This window comes from Carcharodon carcharias, chromosome 2 (assembly GCF_017639515.1).
Source record: "Carcharodon carcharias isolate sCarCar2 chromosome 2, sCarCar2.pri, whole genome shotgun sequence".
In the NCBI taxonomy this organism is placed as follows: Eukaryota; Metazoa; Chordata; class Chondrichthyes; order Lamniformes; family Lamnidae; genus Carcharodon; species Carcharodon carcharias.
The window spans coordinates 40,801,146-40,817,121 of record NC_054468.1 but is presented as its reverse complement, the minus strand read 5'-3'; the positions used below and the strand labels follow the sequence as shown (position 1 = coordinate 40,817,121).

General features: G+C 40.1%; 1 protein-coding gene across 1 annotated transcript in view; it reads left to right on the top strand.

Annotated features, from left to right (window-relative positions):
- LOC121269216 (chloride channel protein 2-like) overlaps positions 1-15,976 on the top strand; it is a 611,614-nt gene that overhangs the window by 587,400 nt on the left and 8,238 nt on the right. Inside the window, exon 21 of the mRNA XM_041173762.1 lies at positions 8,034-8,138. Within this exon, the coding sequence (XP_041029696.1) occupies positions 8,034-8,138 (105 nt within the window). The remainder of the gene's footprint in view (positions 1-8,033; positions 8,139-15,976) is intronic.

Genomic DNA, 15,976 nt, shown 5'->3' with positions numbered 1-15,976 from the left:
CGTCTGCTTTTACAGGATCAAGAAACTGTCACCCTTGCAATTCAGCTGATCAGGGCTGGATATTGTAACGTGTAGTATTAGATTGATACCTTCCTTCGAAGGCTAAATAAATTGATGTGGCCTACCATGTATGAATTGGGCATGATCAATCTAAGAAATTGGTCTAATTGGTCCAAAAATCTTCATTTGTGCTTTGTTTTCTTATTTTCTCAATGATTGCTAATGAAATCAACATTTTAATCCTCTACAAGGGTTGTAAAATCTTTTCAATTAGAAGAATTCAATTCTCTGACTTGTTAATCATATCTGATAGACACTGAAGCAAACGAGTGACAAAGATAAATGAAAAAGCTTGTAGAAGAATAGGATTCCACCAAAAATCTTGGCCCCACTGTGTCCAAAAGAAAGACTAAATTCATTCAGTGATAGAATATTGTGACCTTGATTTGCAGGTTGCAATTATTACGTATTAATCTAATTCTCTGGCTGGAGTTTTTCTAACAGCTAGGAGGTCCTGACACAAGGACCGAAAGTGGGTCTCGAGCCCACGCAAGTAAACGGTGTGAACCAGGGCAGCTTTTTACCAGCGGCAGCCAATTTAGATACTGTCACAGGGACTGTCATCCAATTGAGGGCGGTGGCCCACCACACAGAGTTGCTGGCTCAATCAGTAGGCCAGCAACTTAGCAGTCTCAACAGCATCATTGATAGAGGTGGCTGTTGCTGAGGCTACAGGAGGAATAAGAGGAGCCTTTATATTGAGGTGAACTCGAAGGCAAGTTTTTTTGCTAGGGTCAGGCAGGCAAGCCCCAGAGATTGGAGGGCTAAACGCTCCAGTGGCAGCGTAAGACCACAGGGGTGCCATTGCTGCCAGGGACACCTCTGTGGGACCATGGATTGGCAATTAAGGAAACCACCCCGTGCTACTGGGACCCATCCCAAATCCAGTTAAATGCCGACAGGAGGTGGAAATGGCAGTTAATTGACCATTTATTGGTTTAATTGGCCACCAAGCTCTGGTTGGCGGGTAGCCATACCATTGGGGCTTCTGCCCCAGAGAACATCCATGATCATGTCAGGCTCTCCTCAATGCCTTCACCGCCATTTTATGAGATCTTCCAGATCCCAGCTCATCTCCAGAGGGCTGGTAAAATCCAGCCCTATGATTCAGTACAGCCCTAAGCAATTGCAAGCTAGCAGACTCTGTCAGAATATATCCCTCACAGTATCTGGGAGATGTTGCTGCCTTGTTAGACCTGCGTGAGACTTACTATTGAAGAAACACAATGCTTTATTTTACGTAAAGTACCATCTTTAATTTTCTGCAATAATAACACCAAAACTTCACACAGCTTTTGCCACTTTGAAGTTGTCTTCCAGTCAATGTTGTTACCTGGATCTCTGTCCCACCATGTAAATCCTGAGTTAGCTATCACTGAGCCAGTTTCTGGAGCGTGCATTGGGCTTTGAAAAATTTCTTACTTGCCTGTTGATGTCCATTTGGCATCTTGCCCAGTCTCCTTGTGTTCACAGTTTATGTCAAGTAAAATTTCAGACACCTGATGTTGTTACAGTTGTCCCTGTTCACAGTTACATCACAAATATCCAAAAAAGGATATCGATAAGAATTTCCGTAGAGTTTTCTCCATCCCACTGACGTAACTTTGTCAGCAGTTTGGTGAAAACCCCATTGAATGCATATTCCTTTAAAATTTGACCCATTAACAAGAAACTCTTAGCATTGACTAGTAAGCCATAGTTAATGATTTTGACTGGGTCAGCAATGTAAGATCAGTATTTTGAATTTTCAAAAGTAAGCAGTGATTTTATGTTTTTCTACTCCATTCTGTAATGAATAAATAAATATGACTATTTGGCATTTTCAATACATTCAAATTGACAATAACTCAGTATCTCTGTAATTAGTAAGATGACAAATGTTTTGAATGCATGCATATTGTGCTTGCCAACATGCCATATTGAAAGGAGGAGTTGAGTGGAGTCTCAGTGCTTCAACCTATATTGTTTCTAATCTATGGAAATTACCTGAAAATCAAAACCAACTAGAAGTTTGTCAGATTTGCTGGCACTCTAATAATCAGAGCAGCAGAGACCAAGAATGAAGCTAAAGGTTAGCAAAAGGATTTCAATCCATTTTGCAATAAATTTAACATTAGTAAAAGAAAGGGGTACTAAGCAGATCCATAAGTATGCAACAGATGTAATTGAATTAGTACAAGGAGATTTTTAAAGAAATTTTGAAGTAATAACAGGCTTACCACTTTCAGTTCCTGGATAAAGTGACAAAGCAATTAATAATTCTGGGATGTATGTCCAGAACACTGGGGTTAAAGTTCAGAAAGTTACACTAATTCATATTTTTTAGAGTATTGTGTTAATTTTTTTTGACACAAAGGAAAAGCACATGCATTGAATAAATACGGGGCCCTGAAGATGCTCACTCAAAATGATTGAAGTAAGTCAGAGAGGAGAGAACAGAAACTGTGGCCACTATTGTTCAATCACACTTAACTGCACCACAAGATTCAGAAGTAGTCAGTGTTACATCTTTGTTAAAGAAGGAAGAAAAGGATAGCCAGCTGATTATGAACCATTAATTCAAAGTCAGATGTGGAAAACATTAAGATAAAAAATTGCATATTTGGAAATATGTGAGTTAATGAAGAAAAACAAATTAGTTGAATGCAAATTTTGTTTGACACATCTAGTAGAATTGTGTTTTGAAAAGGATGTTGAGTATATAGATTTCCAGAAGACATTCATAAGATGTCTCAGACAAAGCTTGTTAGCACATTTCTGGTATGAGGAAATGTAGAAGAATGGAGAGAAAGGTGTTTAACTGGCAAGAAATAGAGTTACAACATATAGGTCTTCCTCAGATTGGAGAAAGCTGGAAGTGGTGTACCCCAGAGTTTAGCCTTGGGTCCAATTTTATTTTTGGCAAAATAGATCATTTGCTATAATTTGCTACAATTTCAAAGTTTGCTAAAGACTGTAAAGACTTCAGGAAGACATAGGTTAACAAAATGGGAAGGCAGGTAGATGATGTAATTAACGTCGATAAGTATGAGGGAGAAATAAAAATTTTGGGAGAATGGATGTATTCATTCAGTGGGAATCGTATGAAGGATGTGGATAAAGGTGAAATTTAGGGGGTTTAGATATATAATTCCCTGAAAATATGACAATGAATAGCTGAAACCAATTTAAAAAACAAAAACATTTTCTATTTTAAATAGGGGCATAGAATACAAGTAATAATGGATATGTAAATAAGATTAGTTAGCCATGGTACTGTGTTCAGTTTTGGGTGCTGATTTATTGGAAGGTCATTAAAGTATAATGACTTGAAAAGGTGGTGGTGAGGCACCTTTGTGAGCTGCTGCAGTTCAGCTGGTGTAGGGACACCCACAGTTCTTTTAAGAAGAGAATTCCAGGATTCTGAACACATGACAATGAAGGAACAGCAATATAGTCCCAAGTCAGGATAGTGTGTGGCTTAGAGGGGAGCTTGCAGATGGTGCTGTTCCCATGATTCTGCTACCTTTGTCCTTCTAGGTGGTAAATGTTGCCACTTTGGGAGGTGCTGTTGAAGGAGCCTTGGTGAGTTGCTGCAGTGTATCTTGTATACTGTGCACGATGCTGCTGCTGTGCATTGGTGGTAGGGGAGTGAATGTCTACTGTGGTGGATGAGGTGCTGATCAGGCGAGCTGCTTTTGCCTGGATAGTGTCAAGTTTCTTTAGTGTTGTTGGAGCTGCACTCATCCAGGCAAGTGACGAGTATTCCATCACACTACTGACTTGTGCATTGTAAATGGTGGACAGGTTTTGGGGAGTCAGGAGGTGAGTACTCGTCGTAGAATTCCCAGCCTCTGACCTGCTCTAAATGGTTGAAGCAGAGAAAGATACAGAGCTGTGGGGAGAAAGCAGTGCAGTGGGATTTGTTTGGATTATGCTAGCCAAGAGCCAATAGAGACAATGGAACAAATGGCCTCCTTCTGTACTCTAAACCACTATGATTCTAACGTTTGTTAAAGAAAAGAATGATAAATGTTTGGACTAATCTTTAAGAAGTTAGAGGTGCAAAGGTTCAGGTTGTTCAGGATACATTTGAACATAATGGGAGATAGCTAATGAATGACTTTGATGAACTAAATTACATTTTCTTGTTCATGATGTTTTTTATGTCATAACACATTCTTATCCATTTTTGATCTCATCCCACTGGAAGTGAAATTTCCCGAGGAGCTATTTACTTCCAGTCGAAGTGCAGTTGTCAAGGGAATATTTTAAATGGTACCAAGCCCACAACCCGAGGGTTGTGGATGCTCCATCATTGAACAGACTTAAGGCTGAGATAGATTTTTTTTTTGTCATTCAGGAAATCAAGGGATATAGAGAGTGGGTGGAAAAATAGAGTTAAGGCAGAAGATCAACTACGAATATATAGAATGCCAAAGAAGGCTCGAGGAACCTTTATTGCAAGGGATTTGAATACAAAAATAAGGAAGTCTCACTGCAATTGTACAGGGCTTTTATGAGACCACATGTAGAATACTATGTGTGGTTTTGATCTCTATTTTTAAGGAAGAATATACTTGCATTGGAGGCAGTACAGTGAAGGTTCACTAAGTTGACCCCTGGAATGAGGGGGTTGTCCTGTGATGAGAAGCTGAGTAAACTTGGGCCTATGTTCTCTGGAGTTTAGAAGAATGAGAGACATCTCATTGAAACATACAAGATTCTGAAGGGGCTTGATAGGGTCGATGCTGAGAGATTGCTTCTGCTGGTCAGGGGATCTAAAACATAAGGCCACAGTCCCAGGTTAAGGGGCTGATCATTTAGGATAAGATGATGAGAGATTATTTCACTCAAGGGGTTGTAAATTTTTGGAATTCTCTGCCCAAGAGAGTTGTGGATGCTCCATCGTTGAAGACATTTAAGGCTGGCATAGACAGATTTTTGGTATCTCAGGGAATCAAGGGATATGGGGACTGGGTGAGAAAGTGGAGTTGTAGCCCAAGATCAGCCTTAATTGTATTGAATAGTGGAGCAGGCTTGACATGCCATATGGTTTACTCCTGCTCTTATTTCTTGTGTTCTTATGTTCATGTGGGCTGTATGGTCCACTCCTGCTCCTGTTTCTTAAGTTCTTATGTTATGTTCAATCTTTATTTTTATCCTCTATGTGATTTTCCAATGGTGAATTCAAATTTATACTTCCTGTTTTAGAAACACAGGAACAGGAATAGGCTACTTAGCCCTTCCGCAAGTCAATGATATAACAGCTGAGCAGCAACCCAACGCCACATACCTGCCTTTACCCCATATCCCTTAATATCTTTGGATAACAAAAATCTATCAATCTCAGATTTAAAATTTGAAATTGATCTGGAATCAATTGCCGTGAGCTGCAGAGTTCCGAATTTCTATGAACCTTTGAGCATAGAAGTATTTCCTAATTTCACTCCCGGAATGTCCAGCTTTATTTTTTTAGGCTATAGCCCCTAGTCCTAGACTTCCCAACCAATGGAAATAGTTTCTCCTAATATCTTGAAAGCTTCAATCAAATCACCACTTAATCTTTTAAATACAACCTTTGTTTGTGTAACCACTTCTAATCATTCAAACCTTTGGAGTTCAAGTATCTTTCTGGTAAACCTACACTGCACTCCCTGAAAACCAATATAAACATCTCAGGGATAAAAACAAAAAAACTGCGGATGCTGGAAATCCAAAACAAAAACAGAATTACCTGGAAAAACTCAGCAGGTCTGGCAGCATCGGCGGAAGTGGGTTTAAGTTCTGTCGAAGGGTCATGAGGACTCGAAACGTCAACTCTTTTCTTCTCCGCCGATGCTGCCAGACCTGCTGAGTTTTTCCAGGTAATTCTGTTTTTGTTTTTGATAAACATCTCAGGTGTGGTGCCCAGAATTGCACGCATTTGATGCTAGGAATTTGTCACTGTTTAGTGCCATTATTTTCTTCATTATGGCTAGTTTGTTTATGTTAATTTTAGTGAGTCTCTGTCCTTGATTCAATATTAGTTTCCTTCAGATTTCCAGTATGCTGACATCATCCTCCACAGGAAATGCTGATATAAAATTATTATTTAACATATCCACCATTTCCTTATTTCCATTGACAATATCAATGTTTCAATTTTCATGGGACCCACATTGTTGCTGCCCAACCATTTTTCCTAATATAATTGCAGAATTTTTTGTTGATTTTGATATCTCTTGCAAGTCTTTTTTTTTCTACTCTGTTTTTTGTAGTTCTTACTATCCATTTTGTCTCCTTTTTCCCATCTGTCAGGATCTGTACTTTATTTTATATTTTTGTGTGCTTTTTTATTTTTGTTTTGTGTTATCTCTTACCTTTTTATATTCTGTAATACAGTCTGTATGAGCTTGATTACAACACTGTGTAAGTGAATGGGTTTTGAGGGAGTTGTAATCAGGACCAGTGTGTGTCGATGAGGACTCTTCAATCTGATCACAGATGGTACAAATTCCTTGTAGAGGGCATTGTGCTGGGTCAAATGCCCAATGATAGCAGGTTTGGACTCCAAAGCCCATGAAATGACCGTGAGCAGCTGTCAGTCTAGTAAACCACGAGCACTGCTCCTTTGCTGCTGATAGCAAAATCTGGACAATTAAGATAAATTCAGCTACAGCCCTGTTGAAAGTCATTTTTACAAAATACCAAATATGCACATTTTGACTTTAAAAAGTTGTATTGATTTGATATTGCCAGAACAATTCTTGTAACTTTTCAAGAATACCTAAGGCTCACAGAGACAAATTTCGATCAACACTAAAGCCTTTTATTGTTATTAAGGTGAAGGTGCAAATTTCTTTCCCCTGAAATCAATTCAGTTCCATTAAGGTAATTAATTTCACCTCTGTTTAACTTTCTTAGAAGATTGTGCCTCCAGGTGAATCACTTCCTCCTTGCTTGTCAAAAATCTAACAAAGCAAGTGGGAAAAGTGTAGTGGGACTAATACCATATTATTTATATAGCCCTGTAGTTAATGATCTTTCAGCTGCCAGATGGTGCAATAAAAGTAGCTGAGGGTTCCTCAGTGTCTATCTTGTAATTATAGCCCTGCTTCTCTAATGTATGAGATCAAGAATGGTTTGAGAGTGCAACAAACGTATTCTGCATCCTCTTATTAGTACATCTGCATGTAGTTGATGTCCCAGCACATCTTGCAATATGGTGACCACTTTTTTTCCTGACATGTTATGCTATCATACCCCAGTGTGACCTCTGTTGATGTCTGTGTGACCAGCCCTGCTTACGTGTGGGTAACTTTTGAAAGCATGGAGAAATTAATTGTATGCAGAATGATAGGAATTATGCATCCATGTATTCATTTAGTATGTATCAATGGAGTGTGATGAATTTCCCAATACAACGTTGATTTTCCTAGATTATCTATTCTTTTGAACTGAATAAAGTCTTATACAGAGTTAAATAATGACCAACATGGCGTGGTTTAAAATCTCTCAATATTTGTTTTGTACTGCACTTCATTATAAGAAATCTGCTTCCATATATAACTGAAAAGCTAGTAGAAAAGAAACAACTATTTTAACTAACTTTGCTTAGCCATTTCCTTGCCACTGACCAGAATTTGATTTATAATTATGAATGAATGTGTGATATTGGAGCAATTAAAGTAATTGAAGCGTTGATTGGGATTTCCAACTTGGATGACATAAATCAGAATTACGGCAAAGCATGAGTGAAATTTATTGTGTTTACTGAATTGATATTAAGTTGGTCACTATAAAATACTGGAATTTCTATCCTCTATTTCATATCTCCAATAATACCAGATGGAATACTAGGCTAAATTAATGTACTTGGAAGTCTGCACCACATGGCGAAGTGTTACAGCCCATTATCCAAATGGAATTCTATTTAATTTTGCTACACTGAATTTAGTTGTAAAAGCTGAAACACTGTAACAGCAATTTAATAATTACAAACATTTCCCTAGATTGCCGAATGGGAGGACAAACAGTTTGAACAGCAGGTGGACTTCAACAATTGTAAGATCGACCCAGCACCCTTCCAACTTGTAGAATGGACATCTCTACACAAGGCAAGAGAAACGCGATTCCTTTTGCATGGCAAAAACCAGTTACTGCAGGTTTTCTATTAGTGAATTCAAATCAATTAAAGCTGCTGCAAAACAGATTATTAGCTAAATAACTATTCTGTGCTGTGAGTTTTAGTTGAGTATTACCGATGCATTTTCATTAAAAGTAATTAGAATTTTAATTAGATATGTTTGAAAATGAATTATGGCGTTTAGAAACAATTGTCACTGAAGTAGTTCATCTCAGAGTTTGGTACCATTTAGTGTGAATTTGCAATTAATCAGAAACTGGAACTTATTTTTTGAAACTTTGAAACTAATTCTTACCTTTACCACCAAGGCAGTACTGTTACAGGATGAATCACTTCTCTGTTGTGGAACTCATCCGATTTTTATCCCTTTGAAACTTTTACATATACAGCACTTTTCACAACCTCAAAATGTCCGAAAATTCTTTACAGCGAATTTAGCACTTTTTCATTGTAGTTACTGTTGTAATAAAATCAATGGGCAGGCTCCACTAGCTTCACCAGGCAGTAAAGGTGAAAATTATATTGAAATAAATCTTCAAAATTGAGGAGTAACCTAGGTTGTAACACTGGACAGATATTCTGCAGCTTCGCTTGAATACTTTTGGGGGCAGAAAGAAATTTCTGTTTGGGGGAAGGGCTCTTACCCAAAACATTAAGCCAGATCCTCCGACGAGTATCAATCACCGTCGGATTGCCGGTCCGGTCCTATTTACTTAAATTACACCAGAGTTCCCCAGACCTCCATATCAGGCCTCCTCAGAAATATGGAGCATACCTGTTCAAGAGTCCTACCTTCATAGTGCAGGAAAGTCAGGAGAAGCCAAGCCACATCCCCTTTATACAGCACTATCTGCTGTATTCCAGTAGATTTAAACATCCCAAAGCCACTTTGAGAAGCTATGGAGAGAAGGTAAGTGATTGAGCAGGTAGGGTGGCAGGTAATTAGGTAAGGGGATAGTGTGGCAGGTAGCTGGATAAGGAGATAGGGTGGCAGGTAAGCAGGTGATGGGGTAGCGTTGGTTAGGGGGTTGTCAGGGGGATCCAATGGGGAGTCAGAGGGGTCAGTAATATAGTTGCCCAGGAGTTAGAACTGGTATTAATCCTTCTAATGTTCCTGGGTAACTATTCTGGTAAGTGAGTTGGAACCATCCGAAGTTTCCAACTTTAACTTAGAGTTTCAGAGAGTTTCAAGCACAGGGGAATTGGCCATCAGAAGTCCAAACTTCCTGGCTAATTCCCATGTAGTCAGAGCATGGGGACTTCCAAGTGTTTCCAGCACACCTTGGAGAGTGCTTCTGGGCTACGATTGTTCGGAGATTGGAGGTTCTGGGCCATTAGTTTGTCTCTTCTCTCCTACTGATACTGCCTGACTGTTGTTAGTTTCTAACCTTTTCCATTCTTGTTTCAGAATTCCAGCGTCTGAAGATTTTCCTTTTAATTATAGTAGTTATGATTTCTTCTTGAATTCTCTGTGCAAAGGCAGGTCCTTGCGATTATTTGCCAAACCACAGCAAAGCGCCATGATTTTTTCCTATAGGTATGGCAAGGAGGCAGGCCCAAGTCTACCTCAGCCAGAACGAGGATCGAAACCCATGCTGTTGCATTAATCTGATATACTTACTAGCCGCCTAACCAGAATAAAAACTGAAAGTGCTAAAAAAAATAAACTCAGCAGGTCTGGCAGCATCTCTGGAGAGAGAAACAGAGTTAATGTTTCGAGTCCAACATGACTCTTCTTTGGAACTCTTCTTTGGATTCCAAAGAAGCGTCATACAGACGCAAAACGTTAACTCTGTTTCTCTCTCCACAGACGCTGCTGGATCTGCTGAATATTTCCAGTACTTTTTGTTTTTAATTCAGATCTCAAACATCTGCAATATTTTGCTTTTATTGTGTAGCTTCTGGCCAATGGAGCTAACTGGATCCCTTGGTTTCCTTTCATAGTGTTTAAAGGAATTTACCTAGTGAATGTTTGCAATGTTATTTCATTGTATGATGAATGATGTACTGATGACTGCTGCAGTGCACACTCAAGGTCTTGGTTGTTAAGGTTTTTCTGTTTGTATTTTCACTGGCATACATACCTGCTGCAACTGTTATTAGATTTCTTATAAGAAAAATATAAAGGATTCTTCTGTTGAATCTGCATATATACTTAAAATTCTGATGGGGTGAAATGCATTTTTTATTTCTTATGTGAAATATGCAGTTGGTATTGAAAATTAGTAGAAATTCTATAGAACATATGGGCATTGAAATTGCACAGTAGGAGAAGTGGTGCATTTTCCCTATGGTTTTCAACAAACACTGCTACCAATAAAAGTAATTGCCTTAATGTGGATAATTGATAATGTAGACAGCATGAAGGTTGCTGTCTCATTGTTTTAATCTCTGATTTGTGAGTGAGAGTTGCAGCAGTAGGCACATTATTCATCATGTTGTGTAATAATATTGCAAATAATGCTGTGTAGAATGACTGTCATAAATATTTAAAAGAGGAAGATAATAAAGTAACATGGTGCTTGTTTCCAAAGAGGGTTCAGAGTACAATATAAATAAATATTGAAATGGAATGATGCACTGTTTTCTTTACATCCATATTCAACAGCACAGTTTTAATCATTAGACCTATCTTATCACACGCAACATCCACAATTGATTCTGTTAAACCCACTGGATTAAATTTCATGTGACATTATGAGTACAGTGACTAGTCGGTAAACTAAGCAATATTGTCTTCAGAACTAGATGCTGATGTTAAAATATTGATCTTAGAATTAGTAAAATAATGTGGCGATATTTCAGAGAGACTATTAGAGCATGTGATCATCTGAATCTGATGAAGGGTTATTAATAGCTCATAATAATTTATCCTCTCTCGAGTGTTTTTGCTATTGCACTTAACATTTCTCCTACAGTGTAGTCATTTTTATGCCTTTACAGGATCCAAAATGATAAACAAGAATTCCATTTTTACTTAAGGATTCAGTGCTGTTTAAGTGCTGTTTCATTTGAAGTGTTCCATTTGCCAGATACACCCAGAATGGTTGTCCTAGAGAAGTTGGAGAGTGAATGATAGTGAGAGGCTGTTGAGGAAGGAAATTAAAAACATTCCTCTGTTGCAAAATAGACTCAATGTCCATTTTTCACCATAATCAGTGACCCACTATGATATCATGGGAATAAACGGCTTTGCAGGTGGCTTGTGCACAAAATCTGCAATTTTGTGAGAATGTCCTTGTGCTAACTAGTAGCCAATCACGTTGCAGTAATAATGATTCCTTACTAAATAATATAATCATTAACTCTACAGCTCATTGCGTCTAGATGAGAACATTTGATCAGAGAAGTCAATGTAAATCAGTGGTATTCTGCTCACTTCTGTCACTATTGTGGTGACACTTCAAAATGTTCATGGTTCATTAGATTTACTAAAGCAAAGTTTGAGCTGGAGCAAACAATGTTAAATCTGATCTTTCAACTGAAGGGAGCTTTATGAATTCTCTACCAAGGACAACCTACATTTCTATAGTGCTCCTCATGTACAGAAAAATTCAACAGGCACAACTCAACTATTTTTCTTGTCTTTTGCTTTTTTGTGAAGACATAACAAGCAGCAATATAAGGAAAGCAGAGGCAAAAGTGCTCTAAAGCACCAGGGGCAAGCTTTCTTTTGTGCAGTTAACTAGAGATGATAATCTGCCTTCCAGTATTCTGATGATTCCTGATTTTCAAATACTCAAAATTAAAAAGATTAAAAGGTCTTTGTTCAAGCAAACAGGATTAGGCCTAAGTAAACATTGCTGCTGGCACAGTCGTTCTGCTACCATCAATATTAAGCATTAAGTAGAATGGCAATTCAGCTGTCAAGTTTTCATTATAATGGTGTGTAAGATCAATAAATAGCTACTGTATGTCCCTATCCATCTTACTCTGTTGCCGGGCAGAGATCATAAGAGATAGGAGCAGGAACAGTCCAGCTGGCCCTTCCAGCCTGTTCTGCCTTTCGATAAAATCATGGCTGACCTGACTGTGGCCTTAAATCCACTTTGGCCCCTGCCCACACCTATTCCCATAACCTTTGACTCTCTGTAGATCAAGGATCTGCCTATATTGAATATATTCAATGGCCCTGCCTCCACTGTCTGGGGAAGATAATTCCAAAGGTTAACAACCCTCCGAGAAGAAATTCCTCCTCATTTCCATCTTAAAAGGGAGACCCTTTATTTTAAAATGTGGCCTGTAGTTCTAGATTCCCCCAGAAGGGCAAATATCCTCTCAGCATCTACCCTGTCAAGCCCCCTCAGAATATATTTTTAAATAAGATCACCTCTCATTCTTCTAAACTCCAATGAGTATAGGCCCAACCTACCCTTTCCTCATAAGGCAGCCCCTTCATCGCAGGAATTAGCCTAATGAACCTTCTATGAACTGCTTCCAACACAAGTATAACCCTTCTCAATAAGGAAACCAAAGCTGTTCACAGTACTCGAGATGTGGTCTCATCAGTGCCCTATACAGTTGTCAGAAGACTTCCCTACTTTTATACACCACCCGTCTTGCAATAAAAGCAAACGTTCAATTTGTCGCCTTAATTCTTTGCTGTACCTGCGTGTTAGCATTTTATGATTCAAGTACAAGGATACCCAGATCCCTCTGTACTGCAAAATTCTACTGTCTCTCTCCATTTAAATAATATACTGCTTTTCTTTTCTTCCCAACAAAGTGGACAACCTCAATGCTGTAAATTTTTCCCAATTATACTCCATCTGCCAAGGTTTTTGCTCACTCACTTAACTAGCCTTATGCTGTTGCAGACTCTTTGGTGCGGATTTTCACCACAACAGAGAGTCTCTCTTTTGTGGCATAAGTCCCAGAAATGGCCAAAATATCTAAGTGCCACCCCCAACATCCCCCATCTTCACGGGGGCAGCACTGGAGTCGGGCCGGGGTTCGTGCATGCGCAATTCACAGAGACAGCTGGTCAGTTAATTCTCTAAATAAGATCACCTCTCATTCTTCTAAACTCCAATGAGTATAGGCCCAACCTACCCTTTCCTCATAAGGCAGCCCCTTCATCGCAGGAATTAGCCTAATGAACCTTCTATGAACTGCTTCCAACACAAGTATAACCCTTCTCAATAAGGAAACCAAAGCTGTTCACAGTACTCGAGATGTGGTCTCATCAGTGCCCTATACAGTTGTCAGAAGACTTCCCTACTTTTATACACCACCCGTCTGAAGTGGGCTTTTGGAAAGTCAGGAGTGTGAAATGGGGAATGTGCAGGCAAGAGGAGATCTAAACCTGGTGGATTTGTTTGGATAGCCAGGGTACCCTTTGAATAGGGTCCTGGGCCCCCTTTGGGAAAGGTACAGTACCCCTTTGGATAGGATTCCGGAACAACTTTGGGAGAGGTAAGGCACGCTGTGGGATTGTTAAGTGAACATGATTACGCACTTTCTACACACATTGGAGCTGTCAAAGCGCTATCCAGATGTAAAGGAAAGAGCTATCCACCTGTCCAAACTGTCCAGGAAGTGTCAAAGCTGTCAAGGAACTGTCCAGGGTGAGTTGGCATGTAGGTTGTAGGGACAAAGAGTGGTGGATGGGGTGGCTATGGGTTGACACTAAGTTGGCATGGGGCAATGGGGGTTGGTTGAGGGGAATGGGTTGGCATAGGGGTATGACGGACCATGGGGATGTGGTACAGGTAAATGGATTGGCATGGGGTGGGGGGCATGGTGGCATAGGTTGGCATGAATAGGCTAGAGAGGGTGTTTAGGAGTGGTGAGGACTGGAGGGATGTTTTTTGTTTTATTATTATTTACTTATTAATTTAAACGCAGGCCTTGCACCCAGTCCACCTCTGCACCCGGCAGCCTCTGCACTTATCCTGGGGTTGTCCACCCTGATTCCTATTTCAGTATCTCCCCACCACCAACCCCCCACCAACCAAAAATCCAACCTGTGGGTGGGGATTTTTAAAGTTCAGGCTTGCCAAGCTAGGAAATCTCCCAAATCTGCGCACCCGACCCCGGGGCGAGAACCTGTGCCTTTGTGTCTTCTTCACAACTTGATTTATTATTTATCTTTGTACCATCAGCAAATTTGGCTACAATACACTCAGACCCTTCATCCAAGTCATTAATATAGATCGTACATAGTTGAGGTCTCAGCATTGGTCCCTGCAGCACTCCACTAGTTACAGTTTACCCACCTGAAAAGAATCAATTTATCTCAATTCTGTTCCTTGTTAGTGAGCCAAACCTCTATCATGCTAATATGTTACAAAGTTCCCAACACCATGAGCTCTTATCTTGTGTAGTAACCTATTTTGGCACCTTATCGCATGCCTTTTGGAAATCCAAATACACTGCAACCCTTTATTTCCCAGTCATAGGACAGGTAGCCCAGCTGGTATATTAACAAGAATAGTAATGCATGCTCAGGAAGCAAATAGAGCTATGATGATTCCTTATGCAATGCTGTAAGTTATCACACTTTATGTAGGACAGTAGTCAATTTGTGCTGAAGTGTTAAAATAGAAGCAAAATACTGTGGATGCTGGATATATAGGCCAGGATTTTGCCCTCGGCGATTTGGAGGCGGGGCCCGTTCGCTGAGGGGAAAATGACATTGGGAGGAATCCCCGACATCATCCCGGGCCATTTAAATCTTAAGGAAGGCGGATGGACAGCGAAATCAGCTGTACGCCCGCCGACTTGTCAATGGCCAATTAAGGCCATTGACAGGCTCATTAAGATAGTTAAATGCCCTGCCCGGCCAATGTTAAGGCTGGCGGACAGGCCAGGAGCCCCAGTGGCCTGTAGATTATTAATGAAACTTCATCCATTGGCGGGATGAAGTTTCATTACTGTTTTGTAAAAATTTAACAAATTTTATGAGTTTGTTATCAACATGTCCCATCTTGTGTGACATTGTCATGTGTGACACATGAGGGGGACATGTTAATTTTAAAATGTCTCTATTTTTTGACTTTATTTACCTTTCACTAAACTCCCTGAGACAAGACTTTGCCTCAGGGAGCAGTGTGCTCTTTGACGGTTGGGGATTCCCTCCCCCCCACCCCCAGAACAGAGAGCACATAGCGCTTCCTGTCGGGCAGGCCGTTGGGTGGGCCTTAATTGTCCCACCCGTTCAAAATGGCGGTGGGTCCCCTTTCGGCGGCGGGGTTCGGCTGCCCGCCCACCCGCCAGCCAAGGGCTAAATTCTGACCATAGTAACAAAGTGCTAGAAGAACGCTTCAGGTTTGGCAGCATGAGTGGAGAGAGAAACAGAATTAACGTTTCAAGCCCAGTATGACTCTTCTTCGGAAAGTCATATTGAACTCAAACTGTTAATTCTGTTTCTCTCTCCACTCATGTTGCCAGACCTGCTGAGTTCTTCCAGTTTGTACTTAAGTGTGTTCTTTTTCCTTTGTAATCAACACAAAAGCCTTAAAATGACAGGCACCCCACATATGTGCAACCCACATCTCACTGAGCACAGGCTATGGACCCAACATGAAACCTGGGGCAGAATCTTCTGGTCGATTTGCGGGGGCGGGCCCAACACGCCGACACGTAAAATGATGTGCGATGATGTCAGGCGTGCATCCCCACATCATCGCCTGCCAAAATGTCAACAGGCCATTAAGACTATTAAGGAAGTAATTAAAGTAGTGAAGAATGCTGCCCGTCCAACCTTAAGGTTGGCGGGCAGGCAAAAAGCCCAAGCGGCCTTCACATTTTTCAGGAAACCTCATCCATGGGCAGGGTGAGGTTTTCTGAAGCTTTTATAAAATAAAT